The 27719-nt window shown below is 46.2% G+C and overlaps 1 protein-coding gene across 1 annotated transcript in view; it reads left to right on the forward strand.

Moving 5' to 3' along the window:
- The window catches only part of Impg1 (interphotoreceptor matrix proteoglycan 1), a 99420-nt gene that overhangs the window by 63283 nt on the left and 8418 nt on the right, over positions 1-27719 (forward strand). The window contains exons 11-12 of the mRNA XM_070010152.1: positions 1039-1255; positions 18578-18734. Coding sequence (XP_069866253.1) covers positions 1039-1255; positions 18578-18734 — 374 coding nt within the window. The remainder of the gene's footprint in view (positions 1-1038; positions 1256-18577; positions 18735-27719) is intronic.

Here is a 27719-nt window from a genome sequence, read left to right on the forward strand (position 1 = left end):
TCCCCTCCACACACACTACAGATAAGGGGGTGGAGCTACATCGCAGTGGTCCCCCAGGGGGATGAAGGCCAGGAAGCTATTTCCAGCCAAGTTGGCCCAGGACCCATTCATTGCCTGCCTAGACTGACATGCTGATGTGTAAGAGCTTGTTTATCTGATAGGCCTGGTCACTTACATAGACTCCCATTTATTTATACAAGCCTAGGTCAGTCTGCTCCTAGACTCAGGTTGGAACATATTTTGTTTACTTTTTTAAAAAAACAAAATTACTAAATGTAGCCTGGCACCAATGGCTTATATCTGTAATTCTAATACTCAGGAAGCTCAGATCTGAGGATCATGGTTCCATGCCAGCCCAGGCAGCAAAATCAGTGAGACTCATCTCCAATAGAGGGCCAGCCTTGAGCAGAAAAAGCCAAGCACAAGTCCCAGTTCCAGTGCACATGTGTGCGTTTGTGTGCACATGTACACACATACCACACACACATACACAGACACACAATGACTAAACCTAGCATTTCTTGCCGATTTCATTGGCTTGGGTTTAAAAAGAAAATCATCTGTTCTTACAAATCCTCATAAGGAAGTATCTGGCCATCCATCTCAATGGACTGATAACAAGGTAGAAACTCAACCATTATTATTGCGAATAGGCACTAAGTAGCAGTGCTCTGGGCTCCCATGAAATCCAAAAATAAAAGTAAGAGCCAGGAACCTCATGGTTCACACCTTTAATCACAGCTACCCAGGAGACTGAGCTCTGAGGATGGAGGTTTGAAGCCAGCCTGAACAAGAAAGTCTTCATGAGACTCTCATCTCCAATTAATCACCAAAAAGTAGTAGAGTGAAAAAACTAAGAGAAAGCACCCAAGTCCTGAGTTCAAACCCCAGTACCAGCATAACACTATAAGAGCAATAAAAATAAAAAATAAAAAGAATTGAGATAGATGTCTTGAATAGTAGGAAGTGAGGAGAAGTGGAATCCACGGCCCTGAGCACTTAGAGACAGTAACTGGGTAACCGCTCTCTTGTTTGCAGCTAGTCCCATATCTGCAGTCCAATCTCACTGGATTCAGGCAGCTGGAAATACTCAGCTTCCGCAATGGGAGCGTGATCGTGAATAGCAAGGTGCACTTTGCTCGCTGGGTGCCCTACAACCTCACCCAGGCTGTGCACGGGGTCCTGGAGGATTTTCGGTCCTCGGCGGCTGAACTGGACCTGGAAATCGACAGCAACTCTCTCAACATTGAACCAGGTAAACCCAGCAGAGCGCCTGGGGGTCATTTGGGGGGGGGTCCTTTGTTTTGATTTTGAGCAGGCTGTGTAACTCCCAAGCCACAAAGGTGTAATTAAAATCACACTTGATAAAAACAACTTTTGGGGAGCAACCCCCCCCCATTAGGAAGGAAGCAGCTTGAGATGTGCTGGTTAATGTTTTTCTACATCAAAAGATAGAGTAAGCAGCACCTGGGGCTCTGCCTGGAATCCTAGCTACTCAGGAGGCTGAGATCTGAAGATCACACTGCAAAGCCAGCCCAGACAGGAAAAGTCCATGAGATTCTCATCTCCAATAAGCCACCAGAGTCTCTCATCTTCCATTAACCACTAGACAACCAGAAATGGTTTTGTGGCTCAAAATGGTAGAGCATTAGCCTTGAGCAAAAGAGTTCAGGAGCCTTGGCCCAAGCCCTGAGTTCAAGCTTCATGACCAACAACAATAAGAGAGAAAGAGACAGAGAGAGAGAGAGAGACAGACAGACAGATAGACAGACAGAGACAGACAGAGACAGACAGAGACAGACAGACAGACAGACAGACAGACAGAGAGAGAGGGAGAGGGGGAGAGAGGGAGAGAGAGAGAGAGAGAGAGAGAGAGAGAGAGAGAGAGAGAGAGAGAGAGAGAGAGAGAGAGAGAGAGAGAGAGAGAGAGAAGAAAGCTTTCATTCCAGAACAACTTCCTTTTACATTGTAGCTCCAGGCTAAGCTAATTTACATTAAGCTAGAAGTCAACAGTACTTTCTCAGCTAGTGACCTAAAACAATCTGAGGGTTTTTCTTTTGTTTTTTTAAATATATCTTTGTTTTCTTTAAGTAGTTGTAGACGGAGTTACATTTTCAACAGAGCAGTTTGTGAACACAGGGCCTCTTAATCAAAGTCACCCCTTTCATCATTCTCCCCCACCCCTCCCACCCCACCCCTTCCTTCGAGTTACCTTTTCAACAGAGCAGTTTGTGAACACAGGACCTCTTAATCAAAGTCACCCCTTTCATCATTCTCCCTCACCCCTCCCACCCCACCCCTTCCTTCGCTTTGCTTAATTTTTAGGTTTTACATTGAATTTTTTGCCATTTACCAAAGCAATGTATGTGTACAGTGCATCTTGATCTGTGTCATCCCTTCCACATCTCCTCCCCTCTTCCCCCCACCCCTGTCCTTACTTTCCTCAGTTCTGTGGCAGACAATGCATGCTTGCCTGCATTCTATTCATTGTCCCTGTTCATGCTTCTACCCCTCTGCTCTTGACCCCTGACCCTTGTAAGTACCTGTTTCCTAGTACTTATTTTGGTTTCTATGTTAGAAAGCTTCCAGTCACTGTAAATTCTCAGAATGGCCCCTTAAGGAGAGGAAAATAATCAGATCAAAATCTCAACCTGAAGTGATTTACTTCATAGTCAGTAAAGAAAGAACAAAATAACTTTCTTTCCCAGTTTTATGTCCAAGGTCAGCTTCTATACAAGAATAAAACAAAGAGTTAGCTGGAAAAGTATAGTAAAATTCAAATATGAAGCCAGCCAGGTACTGATGGCTCTGCCTGGAATCCCAGCTACTCAGGAGGCTGAAGTCTGAGGATCATTGTTCCAAGGCAGCCGAGGTAGGAAAGTCTGTGAAATGCTCATCTCCAATTAATCACCAAAAGTCCAGGAAGTAGAGGTGTGGCTCAAGTAGTAAAGTGCTAGCCTTGAGCAAAAGCCTGAATTCAAGACCTGACTGGCATACATACAACACACACACACACACACACACACACACACACACATTTCCTTCTATAATGAAGCAGAGTGAATATAATGGGTGATGTGTACACCACTAGCTGTTTTTATTATTAACTTCAAAGTTTTGTTTTCTAAGCATCTGAAGGAAGTGTGTTTATTCCTGGAGTGTCCGATAGATTTCACGCCCTTGACCTCTGACCAGAATGAGCTTCTAGTGAGGTTCAAATCGCAGCTCCCTGATCGGCCCTGAGTTAGTGAGGTGAACCTTGGCTGTGCCTTCTTGACTCTCTGTGGGCTGATCAGGGATGAGGCTGAGGGAAAAGGCCTTGGGCAAAAATGCAAGCCCAGAAAGCTCAGTGGGAAACATTTATCACTGACAGAGCAGGCTTTGAAGCAACTGGAGGAAAATTGCCTTAGTACCTTAGTAAACAGGAGCCTTAAAAAGACACCAGCCTAAGGCACCAACACTGCTAGGAGCTCCTCCAAAGGGTGGCAGATGAGTGTACCCTAGAATACCCCAAGAAAAAGAGACCTCCCAAATGCCAGTGGGGTGGTGTGGAGAGGGAAGTAGGGGTCCTGCCGGTTATGATGGGGTGTCTTGCCCTGTCAGCCATTGATAAAGAAGATAGGAAGGATATCACACGTGACATGAGGGCCCCGCCCCCCCATCCTCACTCCAGCTGAGAGCTGAGAGTGTTTAGAGACCATCCAGCTTTCCAGTGTCCCTGTACAGAGTCAGGTTAGTCAAGCACTAGTGGCTCACGCCTGTAATCCTAGCTACTAAGGAGTCTGAGATCTGAAGATCACAGTTCAAAGCCAGCCCTGGACAGGAAAGTCTGTGAGACTTTATCTCCAATGAACCACCAGAAAAACAGAAGTGGAGCTGTGGCTCAAAGCACTAGCCTTGAGCAAAAGAGCTCAGGTACAGCACCTAGGTCCTGAGTTCAAGCCCCACACTGACAAGAAAAAAAATCAAGTTAAAGCTGGGGAGATTGTTGTGCTTTTGAGCACAAGATATGTTTAGCATGAAGGTGAGAAGGTGGTAGTGCTTGCTAAGTCTATAAAGAACACTGGTTGATACGGGAAGGACCCACATAGGCCCTGGGTGTCCCTAGCCTTGCATTTGAATCCTGTGTACTTCTACTACTGGAACAATGTCAATCTGGAGCCAGACACTGTCACGCCTGTGATCCTAGCTACTCAGGAGGTTGAGATCTGTGGACTGTGGTTCAAAACCAGCCAGGGCAGGAAAGTCCATGAGACTGCTATCTCCAATTAACCAGAAAAACAAAAACCTGGAACTGGAGCTGTGGCTCAAATAACAGAGTGCTAACCTTGAGCAACCAAAGCTAAAGAACAGCACTCCGGCCCTGAGTTCAAGCCCCAGGACTGGCACGAAGAGAAGTCTCCATGGTTACTCTTGTGAGAATTAACCAAGCACATGCCTATGCTCCTGAGTATAATAATCAACACACGGTACTTGCCTAATATATGTTAGTAATTATTACTGTAATAGTACCATCATTACCTTGACTATTAATTATGACCTTCATAGAGTACCACCAGGAAGAAGAAAATGTGGATGTGGAGGTTGGAACTAAAATTAATTTCACTAATTTCTTGCGAACACTTCTGCTGTGTCGCTTTTCCTCTGAGCAGCCAGCAAATGTGAGATGGTGTTAACATCCATTCCAGCGCCAAACTTATGCTGAATTCCCCAAGCTGAAAGTGTCTCCAGCTGCCCCAAGGGAATGCAGGCCCAATTTGTACTTTTAGGGGTGGGGTGGGAAGAGTTGGGAGGGACGCAATGGCTCATGCCACATGCCTTCCTGTGTCAGAGGGCCTGGGAAGAGGGCCTGTAGGCTGGCCAGAGCTTGCTTGAAACTGAGCCTGACTAGCTCAGAAACTTCCAGCACAGTAAAGGTGCTAAAACAAGAGGAAGCAGTACGTCTGAATGATAACTTTTAATGAATGAATGAATGAATGGGCACTCATGTAATCTCTAAGGAAGACCAATACTTTTCAAAAGTCACTGAGGTATTACCCTCAGCTTTTCAGTGAAGTCATAATCTATATTCCTTTCTAGATAAGGGAGGGTCCAAAAGCCTATATTTTAAAGTCAGGGACAACTTAGAAATAAATGAATGAATGAATGGATGGATGAATGAAAGAAAGTAAGAAATCTGCTGGCAGCTAAAATACCAGCCATGTTTTCACCTTTCAATGTTTGATGGCAGAAGAATTCGAAAATCAAATACAGCTTTAGAGAAGTTAAGAGAAGAATGTCTCTGTCCAGTATTTTCACAACTAAAAAAAAAAGAGAAGAAACTTTATAGGTCCCATAGAAATCAACAGATAAACTCAAGATCCAACAGAGCTCCTATTTAGTTTAGTTTCCCACCCCCACTCCTACCCCTACCCCCAGAGAGTCAAATAGCTTCATTAGAAATTTCAGAAGCAGCAGAGTGTGTGATTGAGCATGCCTGTAATCCCAGAAAGGGCTCCTGTGGATACCATGCTATCCACAATGAAGAAACCACCATCAACAATGACAGAAAGGAAGGGAAGAGGGGCTGGAAGGGAGGCCAGGCCCAGGTAGACTTCCTCACACTGGGGATCCTAAATTAGTCACTGAAGACAAAGAGTCTTTATTACACAGTTAGCAGGCAGCAGGCGGCCCACTGTTACAAAGGCCTGCAGCACCCAAATGCACAGAACACAGCTTGGAAACAGACTAAAGAGGAAAGAACAGAAACAATACCAACAAGCCAATTCAGCTCCAATGGAGAGCTGAACTGGGACGCCATGATAACTGGAGATGAGCCAGGAGCCAAGACACCAGACACAATCATTGGAGACACATGTGGCATGGTGTCATGGCTCTTGTGCTGGTCTGGGCCTAACTAGGTCTGCCCAGGGGGCAGGGCCACAGGAAACTCCCAGTCCCAGGCACTGGACTGACAGATTCAGCAACCTATCAGACAAGTGCCTGCCTCCAGGGATCCAGACACGCCCATCAGGTGGGAGGCAGGTGATGGGTGGGGGCGTTTCCTTCCCCCAGCATGCAGACCAGAGGCCAGACCCTACCATTCACCATGAGGCCAATATGGGCCCATACAGACCTGACCTCCTTACTTCAGGATTACAGTGTTCAGCCCAAGCTTGACTTTTTCCCAGGCAATATGGCTGAGCACCACTGAGTTCCTGGATTCCTCTGTCTCTCTCTCTGCCCTCTCCACACACACACACACACACACACACACACACACACACTCCTTACCATCTTCTTGGGAGGAAAGAAGTAGGAAGTCCTACCTAGTACCCTTCCACACAGTGAAGCACAAGCCAGGCTCTTCCTACCTGTCACCTATTCGTCCTACCCCTCCCCCCCCAACACAGAGGCTCAGCCTCAAGACGTGGAAACCTAATGGTGGCTCACTAGTGAGCCATCCAAAGATGCATTTCACCCTATTAATTAACGGGGGAAAAAACCCATTGAGGTGGCAATGCTGGGGTCTGTAGATAGCCAGAGAGCGAACGAGAATGAAGAAAAAACCCAAGAGCCCCATCGGGACAGCTACCCATTCCTTCCAGAGCCGTGAAGACACAGGGACACCCCCAGCCAGCTCTGCTTGGTTCCTTCCAGAGCCAGACAGGACATGTTTTAGGCCACACAAGCCAAAAGGCAGGATGGAAGGTTGTGTAAGGACTTACATAACCACTTGTATGTAATTCAACCATGCAAAAATGTTAACTCCGTCCTTAGTGCATGGGGCTTACAAAAGGCAGACAGCTGTGAGCTTTTGGGAAACTCAAAAGAGCTTTAAACTAAAATACTGCTAGCCAGGAGCCGGTGGCTCACGCCTGTAATCCTAGCTACTCAGGAAGCTGAAATCTGAGGATTGCAGTTCAAAGCCAGCCCAGGCAGGAAAGTCTGTGAGACTCTGATCTCCAATGAGCCACCAGAAAACCAGAAGTGGTACTGTAGCTCAACTGGTAGAGTGCTTGCCTTGAGCTGAAGAGCTGAGGGACAGCAACCAGGCCCAGAGTTCAAGACCCAGGACTGACAAAAAAAAAAACTTAGTTAAAATGTATGATTATGATAGTACCTAGGTTAATTTTTTTCAGATTTTTAAGTGCAAAAAACTAAACTCAATATTCATGTGATCTCTTAAGGATTTACAAATACTCCCCACCCTCCCCCAAAAAATAGGTGGGCATGGAAAACTGGTTCTAAGGAAATGGGCACTCACAGACTGACCTGTTTCTAGGGAGTAGGTGTGTGGAGGGGTCAGCCGAAGCCCAGAGCAAAGTGGGGGCTGGAAATGGGTGGAAGAGATGTGGGAATGGATCACTGAGAAATTCCAATGGTGAATGCAGAAATAAGATTGTCAGCAGAGGCAAGGAGACAGGAGATACTCATATGGAGTTCATTCCCAAAAGGAAGGAAAAAGTCAGATAGATAGATAGATAGATAGATAGATAGATAGATAGATAGATAGATAGATAGATGATAGATGGAAGGAAGGGAGGGAGAGAGGCAGGGAGGGAGGGAGGGAAGGAGGAAAGAGAGGGAGGGAGGGAGGAAAGAGGGAGGGAGGGAGGAAAGGAAGAGAGGGATTGAGGGAGGGAAGGGAAGAGAAGAGAAAGGAGGAAGGGATGGAAAGAGGGATATAGAGAGGGAAGGGAAGAGAAGAGAAAAAGGAAGGGAGAGGAATGTAGGTTTGTGATAGCAATACTGGGAAAAATATTATTCACAAGCTCATGGGTTTGATGCCAAGAGGGGGGGGTGGAAGAGAGATGGGGGGGGGGGGAGAGAGAACTGGAAGTCCCGCGTGGTTTCCAGGTAGGTGGCCGGCCTGGCTGGGGTGTCCCCAGGTCCCAAGTCCACCCTGCGGGCCACCCTCACAGAGCCCCATGCTGTCACTCCCGCCTTTGGTTTTCATTGCCCTGTGAGAATACCTGGCGAAGAGAGCCTGTGACATAAGCCGTACACACCACGTGATGCCCTTCTGTGACGGAGGCGTGCGAAGGGGAAGAGGTAGCTCGGGCTTGCTGTGCGTTCTGCACGCGTTTCCAGCGGGTGTCGGGCGCCTGTGAGGCTCGCCAGCATGGAGGGATTTTGTGGTAGTTAGCTGTGCAGGTTGAAGATTTCAAACACCTCAAACCCACGTGGAACTTGTCTCCCTGAATTCATAAAGAGCCTCTGTAAAGATGGGACCAGAGGCTAGCAAATGGCAAACATGTCGACTGGTTGCTGTTGAGCATTTTCTTTGTAAGCTGTTGAGCATTTTCTTTGTAAAATGTATTTAATTGCCAGCTTTGAGGGGAGCAGACATCACCCACTGCCACACGGACCACAAAAACCATTCACAATAGCCACGGTTCTTACATCTCTTGTATTCCTAATAACTACAGAAAGCACATGGGATTTCTCCCCCTCTCTTTTCCCCCCAGTACTGGGGTTTGCATCCAAGATCGTGTGCTTGCTTAGCTTGCTTATTTGCTTGGCACTCCACCACTTGGATCATACCTGCCGCTCAGCTTTTTGCTGGTTGATTGGAGATGGAGTCTCATGGACCTTTCTGCCCAGGCTGACTTTGAATCTCAGTCTTCCAAGATGTCAGCCTCCTGAGCAGCTAGGGTTGCAGACATGAGGCGCCATCACCCCAACTTCCATCCTTGCTTGTACAATCAGAGAAGTTTATTGGGGAGCCATGTAACTCATTTACCTTCTACTGGTCACACAAAGGCCAGCTGCTATAGCTGGGGCTCAGAGTTAGGTTCCAGTGACTCCTGTCATCTCCCCTGGGGCTTCATTTTTAAAACAAAACAAAACAAAACAAAATCCCCAAACATCTAAACTCTCCTGCTGAGTACATAGCGGCTGTTTACTGAGAAGGATCGAAAACATACTTCCATTTCATTCCTCCTCAATGAACTCTGTAAAACGCTACACCAAATGCAATTTCTTGGAATAGGTTGTTATGCTCTAAGAATCCAAAGATTTAAAAAGAAAACTGCATTCTTGCAAAGAAAAAAGTCACAAATTTACAAATCTCCCCTTCGTTTTGGCTGTTTTGTTTTGGGTTGGTTTGTTGGTTCTGTTTGTTTGTTTTTCAGCATTGGGGCTTGAACACAGCCCTGATTGTTGATTCCTTAACTTTTCCACTCAAGGCTAACACTCTACCACCTGAGCCACACCTCCACTTCCTGTTCTGTAATGGTTCATTGGAGATAACAGTCTCAAGGACTTTCCAGCCCCAGTAGGCTTCAAACCATGATCCTTATAAATCCACTCTTAGCCACAAGTGTGCATTAAACACCAATCACACACACATTACTCTGTTAGAATACATTGTCACTGAATAATTACACACACTCGAATGATACCTTTCAACAATAAGCCAGAAACAAAACATTTGTGGCCAGCCATAAACAACCAACCAAGCAGTGAAATAGTAACTTGAACACAGATCCTTACATTTGCTAGGGATCACTGATTACATCCAGCTGTGTCCGGCAGGAAGCTCCTTTTGGCTCCATATTAGAGCAGCGGGGATGTTAAGGATCTCCACATTTCATTATTTCACTTTCAATCCGGGCTGGTGGCTCACACCTGAAATCCTAGCTACTCTGGAGGCTGAGATCTGAAGATGGAAGTTCAAAGCCATCCCTGGCAGACAAATCTGAGATGCTTATTTCCAATTCACCAGCAAAGAGTGGTAGAGCTCAAGTGGTAGAGCACCAGGGATTAGCAAAACTAAGCAAGAGGGTAAGATTCTGAGCTCAATCCCCAGTATTTCTACCAAAAAAAAGAGTCATTTTCTAGAAAGGAGAAGGGAGACCCAAAGACACCCTCCCCCATCCCCAAGGCCCAGGACAAGCGTGAGAAGCAGGCCTTTGCTGGTGGGGTTCTCCACAGGCTTGGGCCTGGACAGAAGGGAGGGGGCAGATCTACTTCCTACTAGGATCCGCAAGCCCACAATGCCTCAGGACATGGAGGGAGAGACCCAATGGGCCTGTGGCGAACGAGAGGTCCCCTGCCATGCTCCATCTCAGATGGATCACCAGTAGAGAGACACAGTCAAAGTACTGATGGCTACACCCGATGTAAAAGTGATACAAGTTAAGAAGCGGAGAGACCACCCACGCATGCGTCATCATCATTTCCAGAGCTAGGGGCCCTTTCACAGCCTTCAGGCATAGCAATTAAAAAAAAAAAAAAAAACATTAATATGACCAGGCATGTGCCTTCCACCTGCAATCTTGGCTCCGCAGGAGGTTGCCATCTGAGGATCAGAGCTTGAAGCCAACCCTGGCAGAAAAGTCCATGAGACCCTCCTCTCCAATTAACCCGGGGGCAAAAAGCCATAGAGCTGTGGCTCAAATGGGAGGGCACCAGCCTTGAGCAAAGACCTAAAAGATGGCACCTAGGCTCTCAATTCAAGCCCCTCCCCCAGGATAGTAATCGTATTAATATATTATTAATAGTCATTCTCAGGAATCTTTTCATTGTATCTTGAAACTGCCTAGGTAAAAAGCCACCTGTAGTCCAGTCTGGTTGGCAGTGTCTCCCCGTCCTCGCTCCCTCCCATCCCACCCCCATCCGCACCCCCAAGTTGTGTCGTTCATTTCCAACGCCGTGTCCAGTGAGGACCACAGCTGCCTTCCCCCCCACCCTCGCCCCTCCATGTCCGTGTCCCCCCTTTCCAGACTGTTTTGATCGTGATGTGAGGTTGCTTTTCTCCCAGGCCTCACGCAAAGAATAGGGTGGGGAACGGGGAGCAGCCTGCCCCGCAGGGGTGCGCAGCAGGCCATCACCGGTCATCCTGGCCCTCTCGAAGGTCGCCTGCCGCTGCCCCGACCACCAGACCTCGCTGCCGGCCGTGGGTCGCACTGAGGGGTTCGGGGGTGGGGGGCAGAAGCTGAGGGGCTCAGGGGGGCACCAAATCTCTTCTGCACTTCGCGATCCTTTTCCTCCCAGGTTAGTCTCACATCCTTGGCTCGTGGGCGCCACCCAGCGGCCGCCGTGCGTCATCGCACGGGGGACCAACCCCCTCCCCCCCCCCCCCCCCCCCCTGCGAGCCCGGGGGCGAAGCTGGACTGGATATCATCAGGTCTGGCTTTGGGACCAGGAGAGGCGATGCTTTGTTTGGGGGCCGACCCCAGATTGAGGGGCGACAGGGACACTTTTATCCTTTTTATCCTTTGAAAGGTAGAGCTGAGAAAAGAAAGGCTGGGAGCACCCAGAAGCATGCAGAGAGGGAAACTGAGGCACAGTCCACGCCTGTGTCCGGGCCTGCCAAGCGTGAATGCCCCGGGGATCAGGCACGGGTTTGGAGACTGGACAGCCGTGGACTGTCCAGAACCTAGGAGCCCCGTGAACTTACACGCTTGTCCACTACGAGCCTGGTGATCTTTCTCACTGAATTCAAAGCGCCCACAATGGAGAGCCGTCCAGCCTTGGGGAGGGGTGGGGGAAGGGGGGACGTTTATCCAGGGGAGCACGGATACTCCAAACTGTCCACAGCAGAACCCCGAGAATCGTGCGGAGATGCCCAGCCCTGCCCAGCACAGCAGCTCCCCCCTGAGCCGGCTGCATGGCGCATGTGAACAAGGGAGAAAGATCTGGAGGTTCTGCCGCATAGCCAGTCACTCAAGCTCGCTTGCTTGCTTTTTTCTTCTTTCGCATTTTTCAGTACTGGGACTTGAACTCAGGGCCTGGGCACTGTCCCTAACTTTTGTCACTCAAGGCTGGTTCCCTACCACTTGAGCCAGAGCTTCACTCCCTGTTTCCTAGTTGGAAATAAGAGTCTCACAGACTTTTCGGCCAGGGCTGGCTTCAAACCATGCTTTTGCTAGCAGACAAACTCTCTACCTCATGAAAAGCTGGGCAGATGGTGGATGTGAGCATTGAAGTTGGGGAGACGTTCATAGAAGGAATTCTGGGAAGTCTGACATGTCAACCAATGAGCGTGGTTGACATGTCAGACTACCCAGAAGCCACTGGGTTCAAGGTCACGGTCCCTAAAGACACTCCAGGACCTGGTGTGAAGTGGAATGACACAAATACTCTGACTACAGCCAGACGCCCTGTGGGACGCTAAGCACCAGGCCAGGGCCAGTGGGTGAAGAGAGGGCTGGCATCTCTCTCATCAGCTGCTAACGGGCTCCACACACCGTGGCTGAGTCCTGGGCTGCCTAACCTCTTCCCCAGGAGAGAGTCAGGACTGCTTGGCAGTAGAGCTCTCCACACCCGTTCAGACAATGAAGTCATCTCACCATCAAGCAATTCTAGTAAGCCCAAAGGATGACCCAAACCATATTAAATATTTGTTCTAGAGATATCCAGCTATAGTGGCAACAGAAAAAGAATCTGTTTAAAAGGGATTTAAAAGCCAGGAAGCGAGGCAATTCCACATGCCAATCATGACCCTTCACATCCTCAGCCCCGCCCACAATCTATGACTTGAAAGTATTCAGCTAGAAAATGGCATATGATTTTTTTTTTACTGTTGATCTAAAGTCTCCACATCTTCCCTCTTTGCAAGCCGTAAGACCCTCCTCAGATAGTGCCACGTAATCATAAATAATAGATTCTTATTTCTATTGGCCAAAGCAAGAACAATGGGAATAAAAGTTCATACTAATTTATTTTATACAAATGTCCAGGGATTGTTAAGGTGGAGAGAAATCATTTTGTGGCCTATTATGAATGAATCTATGACCCCAAAGATAAATGTCTTTAGAGTATGACAAGGAAAAAAAAACAGTAACATAAGGAAATACCTTAGAAATGTCTACTAGGTAGCTAGGCCTGGGTGGCTCACACTTATAATCCTAACTACTCAGGAGGCTGAGAGCTGAGGATCAAATTCAGAGGCAGCCTAGGCAGCAAAGTCCTTGAAACACTCATCTCCAATTCACCAGAAAGAAGCTGGAAATGGAGGTGTGGCTCAAGTCATAGAGGGCCCCCCTTGAGCACAAAAGCCAAATAAGGACTGGAGGTCTTGAGTTCAAGTACAGCCCCAGCACATGAGAAATGTTTACTCATAACGCCAATCTGTTCTTTCTAAGGCTCTTCTTCCCAGAATCATCCCAATTGTCAGTGTTTGCCTAAAACTCAGAATTGCCCGAACAAATAAAGAAAGTCAACTAGAAACCCAGGCCCTGCATCTGAGCCCCAATACTAGCACAAAACAACCAACAAGCAAACAAATGAATACATACTCTAAATAAATGAGCCCATGTGAAGTTTGAGAGCTGAAAGTTTTGAAAGGTCAAGTTGATATTTGTTGAATGGCTCTGTTGTCTTTAGTACCTGGGAAGCTACACACAGCAAACAAGGCCTGAGCTCCTCTGTTGACTGATTGAAATAAATAACATGGGGAAATCAAGCAGTGTGTAAACTGGCTGCATTCAATCTTCAAATATCCCTGATGTAGGCCCTCAAACATGGATAAACTCATTGTTCCAACACTGTTTTGCTGTGTTATCTGCGTAGACTAGGCTTAGCTGAGCTACACAAAATTACAGTAAAATGGCAAACTGTACCATTAATTTTTCTACCTTTGCTGTATCTCCTCAGAGGAGCACTAACCTTGAGCAAAAATGGTCAAGGACAGTGCCCAGGACCTGAGTTCAAGACCCAAGACCAGCACAAAAAAGAGGGGAGGGGGTAATGTTGGACAGTAAAAAGAGAGCAGGGCAAAGAAAATCTGTTCTATTTGTTTCATAAAATACATTATTTTCTCTTTTTATTGTGAAAATATCGTACAGAGGGGTTAAAATTACATGGACAAGATAATGAGTACATTAGTTATCAAACATTGTTGCCTCCTCCTTTGTTTCCCTTTCCCATCCCTTCCCATCTCCCACCCCCCACCACCCCAAAGTTGTAAAGTTTGTTTTCCGACATAACGACTTGTACATCTCATTGTTGCAATGGATCCACCTGTATCCCTATTTAAACAATTTGTTTGTTCCCTTCCCCTCCACAAATTATACCAACATCAAATACAGTGAAAACAGGGGTTATACTGTGGGGGAGGGACATACAAAGCAACAAAGAAATCATCTTATAAATATGTTAGAAACAATCACATGAAAGAAAAAAACCTTTGAATACTTATATTGGGGTTCATTTCACCTAACATCAACTTATCTGACCTTTCCTGCTTGTCTCAGACATATACTAGTTATTGCAAATAAGGAAAACCATGGGACCTATGTTTCTTTGAGCCTGGCTTACTTCACTTAATATAATTTTTTCCAAGTCTTTCCATTTCCTAACAAATGGGGCAATGTCATTCTTTCTGATGGAGGCACATTTTCTTGATCCATTCATCTACTGAGGGGCATCTGGGTTGGTTCCATATCTTAGCTATGGTAAATAATGCTGCAATAAACATAGTTGTGCTGGTAGCTTTAGTGTGGTCTTGTTTGTAAACATTTGGGTAAATGCCCAAAAGTGGGATTGCTGGGTCACAGGGGAGCTCTACGTGGAGTCTTTTGAGGAACCTCCATACTGCTTTCCAAAGTGGTTGAACAAGTTTACACTCCCACCAACAATGCAGTAAGGTTCCCTTCTGTCCACATCCCCTCCAGCATTTGTTGTTATTAGAGTTCTTGATTATAGATATTCTAACTGGGGTGAGGTGTATCTCAATGTTGTTTTGATTTGCATTTCTTTTATGGCTAGGGAGGTTGAGCATTTCTTCATGTGTCTATTGGCCATTCTTCTTTCCTCTTCAGAGAAGTTTCTCTTTAGGTCTTTAGCCCATTTATTTTTTTGGGTAGTTGTTTCTTTAAGGATTTGTTGTTGGGGGACTTAATTTTTTGACTTCCAGGTATATTTTAGATATGAGACCCTTGTCCATTGTATGGCTAGTGAAGATCTTCTCCCAATCCGTGGACTTTCTATTGATCTTGCTAGCTATGTCCTTTGCCATGCAGAAGCTCTGCAATTTCATGCAATCCCATGTGTCCAACCTTTCTTTGATTTGTTGTGTTTCTGGGTCTCTATTAAGAAAATCTTGGCCTGTGCCAAGGAGACTTAGGGTTTCTCCTATTCCATCCTGTAATATTTTCAGAATGTCTGCTTTGACTTTGAGATCTTTGATCCATTTGGAGTTAATTCTGGTGCAGGGTGATATATAAGGATCTAGCTTTAGTTTTCTACAAGTAGTTAACCAATTTTGCCAGCACCATTTACTGAAGAGGCTGTCTTTCTTCCATTATATTTTTTTAGTTCCCTTATCAAAGATTAGATGGCTATAGGTCTTTAGGTTCATTTCTGGGTTTTCAATTCTAATCCATTGGTCCTGAGGTCTGTTCTTGTGCCAGTACCAAGCTGTTTTGATTACTATGGCTTTGTAGTAGAGTTTAAAATTTGGTACTGATATTCCTTCAGCACTGTTTTTTCTGTTAAGGATCGTTTTTGCTATTCGGGGTCTTTTATTGTTCCATATGAATTTTTGGATTGCCTCTTCTATTTCCTTGATAAAATACATTATTTTCTTTTGTGTCATTTTCATTTTGTTGTTTTGAGATGGAGCTTGCTATGTTGCCCAAGTTGATCTCGAACTTCTGTGCTCAAGGGAAATTACCAAGAGCTCTGACTACAGTTGAAGTCTACTGTGCCCTTATTGTCATTTCTGATCAAAACTAAATGTGCGTATTTGTGGCATACAATGATATTTGAATAACATGTATTCATGAGTAATCATCACGTCAGGATAAAAAATGGAGCCAACATTTTATCCTCAATTTATTTGATCAGAACATCCAAAAATCTTTCTCCTATTTGTATGTTGTATTTTTTCTTGTTGTATTTTGAAATATATGATGCTTGTTTTTGTTTACTCCAGTCACCCTAGTGTATAGTAGGACACAGATATTATTCCTCCTGTCTGGGACTCACATCTCTCCAACCCTCACACCCACCAACACCACTCCTTGACATCTAGCTCCACCTTTCTCTGTACTATACTCATCAAACCAAGAGTTTTAGCTTCCATAGACAAGTTAGGTCACTTGTCTGTGCCTGGTTTATTTCACTTCACATAAGGCCCTCTGGGCTTGTCCATGCTTTTGTAAAGGAAGAGATTCATTGGGTATACACATACCACAACTTTTTTCAGGTCATCAGTAGTGGAGTTTTAGGTCGATATAGGTTGGCCGTAATGAATAATGCTGCAGTAATGTGAGAATAGTTATCTTTTCAAAATATTGGTTTCAATATATTGATTTCCTTTCCCAACAGTGGGATTTCTGCTAGTTCTATTTTTACTCCGTGTGTGTGTGTGTGTGTGTGTGTGTGTGTGTGTGTGTGTGTGTGCGTGCGCGCGCGCGCATATCTGCAGATACTAGGGTTGAATTCCGCCTCCTGCTCTCACTTGGCTTTTTGCCCAAGATAGATCTTCTCCCATTTGAGCTCTCTCTTATTGGAGATAAGCATCTCATGAGTTTTTCTCTCCAGGCTGGTTCCAAACTACCATCCTTAGATCTAAGCATAAGCCATGATCACCCAGCCATTTGCACTCTTGAAAGGAACTTCCATACCATTTTTCATATTGGCTGTACAAATTTTACATTTGCACCGAGTCACACAGCCTTTTACAAAAAGTTATTAGTCATCCCACTTCTGTTTTAGCATAAGATAGATAAAATCTGCTGAATTTGAGCTCTGTAAATGTCCTCACTTGGGAAATATATTAGACCAGATGATCTCTGAGGTCGATGTAATTCCAAGAATTGAAAGTTCAATTTCTCTATCTCCTGAAGCACAGTTCTGAATTCTGATTGTATTCTTTCCTTCTGGAGAAATCCTTGGTGACTCACAGCTGGCTGTAAAATCCAGGTTGGGAGGGAGGGGGAGTGGGAGAGGACATTAGGGATGGCAGTGGGGAGGAGGGGAAAACCTCAAATTCCTTCAACATGGCTTTCAGAACTTGGCCCTTCCCTATCTTTCCAGTCTTCCTTCTCCCTTCCCTTCCACAAGTCTACTCCTTCCTAACTGGGCCTCCCCTGCTTGCTCCTTGATCTGTTTCCTCTTCCCTGTGCTCTTGTTTGTTCTGCCCTCTCTTGTAGCAACACTCATTTTCATGTAAACATAACCCCTTTTACAACTCTACCCAGAGCAACCTCCTGCAGGACCGTCTCTTTTCTAAACTTCCCTTGGTGGTAAGGCTTCAGTCAACAGACAAGGCCTTGGGCTCTCAGTGTAGAATCACCTTTAGGCGTCTCTTACTTCCTCCAGACTTCTTGAAAGGACAGTTGCATACCTGGTGGCCTGTTTCCTAGTTCCTTGTCTATAAGGGATGCTGGTGGCAAGAATCCTTAGAAGGCCAGTGATTGAGTGATTGATTGATCGATGACTGATTGATTTATCGATGACTGAGCAAGAAGCCCTTCCAATGATCAATGGATGCAGGAGACACAAGCATCATGACCTCTTGTTCTCCCTCAGTACCTGAATAATACCAGGGGCTGGGAAGGTGGCTCAGTGGTAGAGCACTTGCCTTGCATGCCTGAGGCCCTGGGTTCGATTCCTCAGCACCACATAAGCAAAAAGAAAAAAGCCGGAAGTGGCGCTGTGGCTCAAGTGGTAGAGTGCTAGCCTTGAGCTGAAGAGCTGAGGGACAGCGCCCAGGCCCAGAGTTCAGGCCCCACGACCAGACCCAAAATAATAATAATAATAATAATACCAAGAACAGGGATGATGAGCACCGTTTGTTAGAATTTATTAGACTTTGCCGGAGAACCATGCAGACATCCAGAAACAAAGAACAAAGAAAAGTTTTATTGCCTGTAAAGGGACCGGCAAGACCCCTTCTCACAAGACAGTAGTGAGAGGAAGCACCAGCTATTGTGTGAGCTGACCTATATAACCTACAGAAGCTAGGAGGGGCTAGCAGGGGCTAGGAGGTGGCGATCTAGGTGTGGCCATGAGGACCAGAGGCTTCATCGTGGCGGACTAGGATGTATGGCTGCTGCCCACGTAGTAGATAAGGGCTCTGCAGCTGCCCAGACCTGAAGGTCACTGTAAGGGGCTCTTGCTGCCTTCTATGGTGGTCGCTGTCCAGTAGAGTGCCATCCCAAGGTAGAGGGGGTTGGAGGCTGATTATTGACTGCCTTCACTACATGGGCCTGGTGTTGCCTAGGAAGGGAGCATGCCAAGCTGTGGAGGGGGGAAGGCGCGTGCTGGGCGGTGGGAAGGGAGTCTATTGGGCTAGAAAGAGCTTCTTTAGGAAGCGGACAGGGAAGGCCACTCAGAAGATGGAGCAGCAGGACGGGACGGGAAACACGTCTGGGCACCGCGTGGGCCTGGGCCGTGGCTTCCGTCGATCAGCAGGTGTAGATGCAGCCAGCCCAGGGAGCCTGGGTAGGTGGTGGCCACCGGTGGGGCGGGGCGAGCGGAGCAGGCACACTGGGGCCGGACCAGGCGTGTCTAGGAGCCCAGGGTGGCCCCCGTGGCCCCTGCGGCCGCGATTGCAAGCGTCTGGCCGCCCCACCTCGGCCTCTCTCCCCGGCAGGGCCCTGGCCTCTGCGCTGCGCTCAGCCGCCATCCTCTCTTCCAGGCGACCAGGCCGACCCCTGCCGCTTCCTGGCCTGCGGGGAATCCTCCCAGTGCGTCTGGAACGCGTGGACCCAGGAGGCTGAGTGCCGCTGCTGGCCGGAGCAAGAGCAAGGGCTCGGGGATGCCCAGCCCTGCGCCCCTGCGGAGGGCGCCGTCAGGTAGGCCACGCGCCCCAGCGTCCCCTTAGAACACAGGGCGCCAGCAACTCCCGCCTGTAACCCCGGCTCTGAAGATCAGCCCATGGGTCTTGAGACCCTTATCTGCCATTAATCACCACAACCCCGGAAGATGTGACCACTCAAGTGGTAGAGCACCAGCCTTGAGCACAGAAGCTCAGAGTCTGCACCCAAGGCCCTGAGTCCAAGACCCAGGACCAGCACACGCACACACACACACACACACACACACACACACACACACACACACACACACACACACACAGAAAAATTCATATGGTTCTCTAAGCCATAAGAGATAAACAGTTTTGTGATTTCAAAGATTACGTACTATTTCTATATTAATATATGGTTAATTGTATAATGTAGAATGCATTATTTATTTGTTGATGCAAACATGTATCACTATACTTATGTATGATTTAGATGTATATTTAAATATAGAGCTAGCATATTGCAATTTAATTGATATATTTAATTATAACATCTATAATCATACATTAAAATATATTAAGAAACTATAGCAGTCTTGTTTAAGGCACTCTATTTCTTAGACATAAACATATATTAATACATACAGAGGTAATGTTTAAGAAATCCAGCAAAATAATATGATTGCAGTTTGTGCATGTTGTAGATGACAAAAATTACATCATGTTGTGGTTCAAAATTCATACCGTCAAGCCGGGCGCTGGTGGCTCACGCCTGTAATCCTAGCTACTCAGGAGGCTGAGATCTGAGGATCGCGGTTCAAAGCCAGCCCGGGCAGGAGAGACCGTGAGACTCCTATCTCCAATTTAAAAAACCACCAGAAAACCGGAAGTGGCGCTGTAGCTCAAGTGGTAGAGCGCTCACCTTGAGCTGAAGAGCTGAGGGACAGCGCCCAGGCCCAGAGTTCAAGCCCCACGACCGACAAAAAAAAAAAAAAAAAAAAAATTCATACTGTCTTAGGTTGGGATGGGAGGGGAACACTGGGAGACAGTGAGGAAAAGGTGACATTGTCCAAACAGAAATGTACACTTTACCTGACTTATATACTGTAACCCCTCTGTACATCACCTTTATAGTAACAATTTTAATTTTTGTTTAAATCATATGGCCCCTTAAGTCTGTGGTTCTCGCAGCTCAGCTTCTGGGCAAACCTACAGGCCAGCCAGGCCAGCCTTGCTCTGCTCTGCCTCCACAGCTGCACAAGGCCACCTCAAGGTCACCTTAGAAAACCCTGTTCTGGTCCTTGGGCTCTGCTTCTATGAGCCCAGTAGGAGAGGATGGGAGAATCTGGATGGGAACACACCACTACTACCTTAATCGCTGCAGAGCTGTGAGGGTATTCTCCATTTGTAAGCATTATAACGTTCATCTTAAGAATGGTACAAAAGATGGAGAAGTCAGAGGTAAGCAAGAATCCTCTGCTATCATCCCCATTTGGTGGTCAGATTTTATAGAATTGGTTTGTAAGAATCCAAAATGGAATTAGAATGAGTTCTTGTCTTGTGCACGTATGCGTGCACATGTGCCATTACTAGAGCTCAAACTCAGAGTCTAGGTGCTGTCCCTGAGCTTTTTCACTCAAAACGGAGCTCTACCACTTGAGTCACAATTCTACTTCTGGCTTTTTCCTAGTTCATTCAAGATTATTGTCTCATGGATATTTCTGACCCTCAGATCTCAGCCTCTTGAGTAGCTAGGATTACAGGCGTGAACCACTTGTACTGGGCAGTTTATAGTCAGTTTTTGCTGTTCTTTTAACCTAGAATATTTCCTCCTGACATTAAATATTTTGTGTAGCCTCAGTTGTAATGAGCATCGCAGTCCATTCTCTAAAGCTGAGGATGGCATGCTCAGTTGAATTGGTCTTCACTGTAAGACAGGAAGTGCTAGGTGGAAAGGGGAAATGTGGAGGGGTACAGTTGGTTTCTGTGCACAACCAGATTTGGGGTGTGGAGAGGCCTAGGAGCTAGAGAGCACAACACTGTGCCCTTCTCAAGCCCTCTGGCCGGTGAACCTGGACAGCATATGTTTGTGGGTTCTTCCACCAGATAGACAAGAGATGGAGCAAATGCCCCTCCTCAGACTCTTATATATTAGGGAATTTATGTTAACAGGCATTTCAAATTAGTAATGGGAATACGGACAAGTCAATGTGGCTGGAGTACAATTGGCCTTTTGTTTATTAAAAAATTTTCATTTCATATTAGAGAAAATCAATTCTATATCAAAGATCCAAATCTATCCAAACTATGAACATAATAATTTTTAATGTTTCTATAAATCTTGTCCTAAAAGTCTACCCTAACTATGACAGCAACTCCAGATATCAAGGTTTCTATAGAAAGAAATTGTCATGAATAAAGCTAACAATAAGATCAAAGAAAATATTTGTAGTCTATACCATAGACAAAGATTGAACATCGGTAATAAAACCTTATATATCAATGAGACAAGAACCCTAATATTAAAATGAGCAACATAACCCAAAAGTGTAATGACAAGGGCTCATGCCTATAATCCTAACTACTAGAGCAGGTGAGAGTTAGAGGATCACAGTTCCAAGCCAGCCCAGACAGAAAAGTCTTCAATACTCCATCTGCAATTAACCAGAAAAATGCCAGGCTAATGGCATGGCTCAGCAAGCCAAGCAAGAGCATTTTTAATTCAAACACCAGTACCAGAAGAAGAGGAGGAGGAGGAAGAAAAGGAGGAGGAGGAGGGGAAAGGTGAGAGGAGGAAGGGGAGGGGGAGGAGGGAGGAGGAAGGAAGAAGAGGAAGAGGAAAAGATGGAGAAATCCAAATGTCTGATGAAATATAGAAGATATTCAGTCTCTCCATAACCAGAGAACTCAAAAAAAGAAAGAAAGAAAGAATATATCCTTTGTCACTTGTGACTTTGCACAAAGAAGCTGGATAGAAGCTGGATAAAACCAACGTAGGCCATGGAAACTAGAGAGAACCACTTCTATCAAACACTGCTGGTGGGAGGGAAAATTGTAACACGTACTACATTTTACATTTGACTCAGACACTCTGCTTTTAGACAATGAATCCTAAAATCTAGTTGCAACCAGGTGCCTATGGCTCCCTCCTCCAACCCTACTAGGGAGGCTGAGATCTGAGGGTCACGGTTTGAAGCCAATCTAGGCAGGAAAGACCATGAGGGTCTTACCTCCAATCAACCACCAAAATGCCCCAGAAGTGGGGCTGTGGCTCAAGTAGTAAAGCACTAGCCTTGACCAAAATGAAGCTCAGGGACAGCACCCAGGCCCACACAAAATGCATCCCTCCAATCACTCCATGAGTGATTGTCTTGAATGAACTCAGTGATCCGGAGACACACAGCTCCCACTAGAGGGTAGAACACGCCGCTTCCTCGACTTGCCCAAAGCCATGATTTGGACTTGAGAAATTCAGATACAAAGGAATGTTGATGCTCTTTAGACAAACCCAACAAACTTCTCTGGGTACCAGGCGCCAGCAACCATGCGACATGCTGGGTAGTGGGGGTCAGCTAAAAGAAATGGGGGGTAGGGAGAAGGGAGGGGGAAGAGGAGGCTTATTTTATTTTCAGAGATGAGAGAAATTCCCAGAGAACCTTCATCTTGCCCTTTTAATGTCCTGATTCCATATTCCCTTCTAGAATATTCGATGTGGAGCCCTATTTCCTCTTTTCATCACAAACCTCTGCGGCCCCCAGGAGGTTCCTCCACTTCAATGTGGGGGAACAGGTGGAGCACCGTGGGTGCTCAGAGGGTCCCAGGACCTGCTCCATGTCCATCAGTCATTCCAGTTCCTAAGTGGAGGCCATCGATTTTGCACCTGATCATTCATTAGTTGAAAAGCAGCTAACATTGCCCAAAAGCAGAGTACCTGAGTCAAATGTAAAACGTAGTAGCTGCTACTGACAAATTTCTCTGGGAAAGGAGTGTTACAATTTTCCCTTCCACCAGCAATGTTTGATAGGAGTAGTTCTCTCCAGTTTCCATGGCCTAGGCTAATTTTATCCAGCTTCTTTGTCCACACTCACAGCCATGGATTCCATACTGGTTAAAGTTAAAGACTTCAGAGGTAGATGTACACACAACCTAGATTTCTGCCCCTAAGTTGAGCCACATTGTCTCCCCATACCTCACTATAAGCTTCAAAGTCCTCATCTAATATAGTCATGGGAATAAATTCAAAGGCGCCATGAGGGATAAATGAGATGACTCTTGATATAAACTGCTCAAACATTGGCACAAGTGGAGGTCTGGGTCCTTTGACATACAGTACCTGGAAGGCAAACCAGATTCCCTGCCTGCCACTGAAACCAACACTCAGATGCAAATCTGATATAACCACAGTGCTGGAACAATGCAACAGCCTTCTCCAAAGAACCCTAAAGTTGGCTTCATTGTTCTTATTCATCTGAAAGGGAAGGAAAGGGAGAGCAGGATTGAGGGCTGGTGACAGGCAGAGAGCAACTTCCATCAATGTAGTGATCTATCATCCTGCTGCGAAGTCGGGGTCACTCATTACACACACACGCGCGCGCGCACACACACACACATTTTATTTTCATTCTATTCTTTTTCACCATTCAATTATTTATGAATATACCCTCTACGTTTTTTCATCTCCTTCAGTTCAGATATTCCATACATGAATTCAGTTGTGCTGAGAACTTCAAAAAAAAAAAAAACTCCCAAGAATCAAGAAAAATTTCATGTTCAAAGGCCCCTTTTGCTGAGTTTGCCTTTTTCATCATTCTTATTACACCTTTGCAGAAAATTCAGTTCAGCCTACAACAGGGTAAATTGTTTCTGAGTTTTCTTCTTCTATAAATTTCCAATTTTTGTCCTAGAATCAAGTAAGCCTAATTAAATGTTCTGAAACAATACGTATAATAGTGAAACTTGTTTCCAAATTTGGGGAAACAAGTTTAAGTAAATGATTTTATAAAGCGGCATTTCCGAGGAAGTTTTAATAATAGGGAAGCATCTGCGATAATGTCGCAAGGTTACGGGGTCACAGGCTGCACCTGCAGGTGGGGAAGAGGCCCGGGAGAGGCATTGGTTGCTTCTAAGGAGCTGTTGCTAATTTTCTCTTGAGTCCTTGCTCTCCTGAATACTGGGAGTCTGAGGGAGAGGGAGAAAGGATTGGAGTTTGATATAGTTATAGTCTAGTCCTGTTTTGAATTTTATGTCTGATTAGTAATTTAAGCAATCATGTTAGGGAGCTTAATTCTCCTGGAATGCCTATGCAGCTCCTGAGCTCCCTGTGGGAACATTTCAAGTCCCATTTTCCCCAACCCCTCTAGTACAGATGCCCGTGCTCCCTGGAATCTACTTACTTCCCTGATATGCTGGAAGCTTCTGGGTCTCCCAACCAAGGCAAGTTAGGAACAAAAAATGATGTCCCAGGGTTGGGAAGGTGGCTCAGTGGTGGAGCACTTGCCTTGCATGCATGAGACCCTGGGTTCGATTCCTCAGCACCACATAAGCAGAAAAAGCTGGAAGTGGTGCTGTGGCTCAAGTAGTAGAGCGGTAGCCTTGAGCTGAAGAGCTGAGGGACAATGCCCAGGCCCAGAGTTCAGGCCCCACGACCAGACCCAAAAAAAAAATGATGTCCCTGTGGTGGGAGAGGGAGCAAGTAGCTTGTTACTCGGTTTCCTAAATCACACCCCTTTTTCTTCTCTCTCTGCCATCTTGGCATCAAGCACTGGGATTGGAAGATGATTTTCCTTCCTTTCCTCTTTTCTTAATATTATAGTGGACAGAATGTTGGGAGGAAAAAGGCAAGTTTTGGAAGATGGTGGCAGAACAGTAGGGAACTGCCCCAGCTCTCTAACCAGAGAGTTGGGAATCTTAACATGCACACGCCCCCCCCCCCCAAGAGATCAACAGCAAAGAACAGGTGAACAAGCGGAGAATCGCAGGAACTGAACAAACCTCATAACTTGTATACATCAGGATGGAAAACTGCAGAGATCCTTCTCCCATTCCCCATTCCCCCAGCCCCACTCCCTCAGCCCCCACCCCCACTCCTCCAGCCCCCACCCCCCTTCCCCATCCCTCCACCCCATCACTCCATCCCTCCTCCCCCCATCTCCCATTCCCCTATCCTCCTATCCCCCATCCCTCTATTCTCCCATCCCCTTTCCCCATCCTCCCATCCCCCATTTCCCACCCCCCCATTCCCCACTCCTATCTCTCCATCCCCCCATCTCCCTATCCCCCCATTCCCCCCAGCCTTCAGCCCCCCCACCTCCCCAGCCCCCTAACCCCCAGCCCCCCCAGCCCATGCCTGCAGAGAAAACAGCCCCTGCTCAGATGGGGACCCCAGGACCGGCCCAGGGACCGCAGCTTTTAGTCACAGTCAGCTCCCGCCCTGGACGTCACAGAGAGGATCAGAGATGGTGGCCAGGCACCGTCCCCCAGACTGGAGAACTCCCAGCCCCCTGCTGCCCAGTAAGCCGTGAGGCAGGTCAGCCCACAGCCAGCTCCAGGACCAGCGGGTACCCTGCACGGGACCCCCGACGGGAGACCCGCACTGCCAGTGACCCCCAGAGCCTGTCCCAGAAGCTCTCCATCCCGGGTCCTGCTCTCCCCCCTCACCCCCTCATGCCCCCGCCCCACCCCCACCCCCTGTTAATTTCTAGTGGGGGCTGCCAGGCCCCATACTGGGTGGGCGCTGGGCCCCAGTGCCTTCCGCAGACCTGGCCACCTGTAGGGAAATGCGGCCTGTTTGGAAGCAACACAAACTTTTTGTGTTCCACTGGGAGCACCCCCTCCCAAAGCCCATCTTCCCCGGAGGCCTGAAGCCACTCCCACAGCCCCCCGCCGCCCCCCACAGCAGACAGGTCCAATCAGCAACTGTGGTCAGACGAGGAGCGGGCACACACAAGCCACAATCCAAGCACCATACCCTGGCGGGGGGGGGGGGGGGGACCCACTTGGGACCCAAGGGAAAACAAAATCCCACTCCTTCCGAAGGTCACCTCCAACCTGGAAGTCTGAATGGAATCTTCCCAGCCCCCCGCTGTAGACTGCACCAAGCTCCTTTCAACTAGCTTGGGGCCGAGCATCCACAAGGAGCTTTCTGGCCTAAGCACCCAGAGTGCCCGGGACAAAGTGAGGGCTGCCACCCATGGGGCATGAACAAGCCATACTCCGCAGTCCCGACACTCCCTGAACCCAAATGTGTAAATCCCAATGAAAGATTACAAGATTCATGAACAGACAAGATAAAACAAATCCAAAAGCCAACAACAATTCAGGGAAGGACCCCAGTGAAAGTGAAGAAGAAACGAAGGACAATGAACCATTAAAGAAATGATGGCAATGAAATACCAATGAAATAAAAGGGGGAAATGCAAAAAGAATTACAAGAATACAGAGAAGAAATCATTAAGAAGATCCAGATCTCCCCCAAAAGATATGGAGATACAAACAAATGCTATGCAACTCATTAAAAGATGAATAACATTATGAGAACTGAGCTCAACAAAGAACTCAGAAGCACCAATGGTTCAATTTCCACAATACAAACCACAGTGGAATCCACAGGTAACAGAATAAGTGAATTGGAAAATAGACTATCAGGAGTCAAGGATAAAACAGAGGTACTAGAACAAAAAGTCAAAGGTACAGATAAAACACCCACAACTTACCAAGGAGAAATCCTAGAATTGGCAGACTCAGCTAAGAAATCAAATCTATGCATAATTGGGATTGATGAGGGGCAAGAATTTAATAGTAAAGGCTTTGAAAACCTATTCACTAAAATAATAACTAAGAATTTCCCCCACTTGAAAGAAAAATCTCACCCACCTAACAGAAATACATAGAAACCTTAGTAGACAGGATCCAAGAAGAAACACTTCTAGACACATCATAGTAAAAACATTAGATCAATTGATTTTAAATGCTGCAAAATCAAAGAAGGAGCTATATTGCAATGGAAAGAAAATCAGAATCACTTCAGACCTCTCCACACAAACTCTTTTTTTTTTTTAATTGTATTTTATTTTATTTGAGAACATACTGTACAGAGGGGCTACAATTACATGGGCAGGATAATGCATACATTTCTTACCAAGCATTGCAGCAGCCTCCTTTGTTTACCCTTCACTTCCCTTCCCCGCCTCCCCCCTCCCCCACCCAATTTTACCCCCCTCCCCCCACCCAATTATACCCCCCTCCCTCCACACAAACTCTTAATGAAAGGTGAGCCTGGAATGGTATAATCCCAACCCTGAAGATCAACAACTGCCAACCCAAACTGTTGTACTTCACAGTAAAACCAAAACCTTCCATGACAAACAAAAATTAAAGGAATTCATGAACACTAAACCAGCATTACAAAGAATACTAAAGGGAAGAGCAGAATCTGAAGAAAACAATCAAAATCAAGGAAACACATCAGACAAAAATCACTAGGAAACCAATTTAGTAAGCACAGAAAGATGAAATAAGCAAAATACAAGAAATCAAGAAAATGGCAGGAAACATGACACATCTCTCTATAGTAGCCCTAAACATTAATGGTCTCAATTCCCCAATCAAAGAAAAAGAACAGCAGATTGGATCCAAAAACCAAGATCCATCCCTTTATTGTCTCCAAGAGACAGAACTCACAGTCAAAGATAAAAACAAACTCCATGTAAAGGGATGGGAAAAAATCTTACACACAAATGCACCCTGCAAGAAAGCAGGAGTAGCCATTGTGATATCTGATAAAATAGATGTCTCGTTAACATCAGTATGAAGAGACAAGAAAGGTTATTATATTAATAAAGGGAATGATACATAAAGAGGAAATCCCAGTGGTCAATATTTATGTAGCAAATAATGGAGCACCTAAATACATTAAACAAATACTCTCGGACTTACAGAACAAGATAGACCCAAACACAATGAAAGTGGGAGATTTTAACACCCCACTCTCACCAAAGGACAGGTCAACCAAACAAAAGATAAGCAAAGAAGCTTT

Source organism: Dipodomys merriami, unplaced genomic scaffold, assembly GCF_024711535.1.
Source record: "Dipodomys merriami isolate MVZ:Mamm:240054 unplaced genomic scaffold, mDipMer1.0.p SCAF_8, whole genome shotgun sequence".
In the NCBI taxonomy this organism is placed as follows: Eukaryota; Metazoa; Chordata; class Mammalia; order Rodentia; family Heteromyidae; genus Dipodomys; species Dipodomys merriami.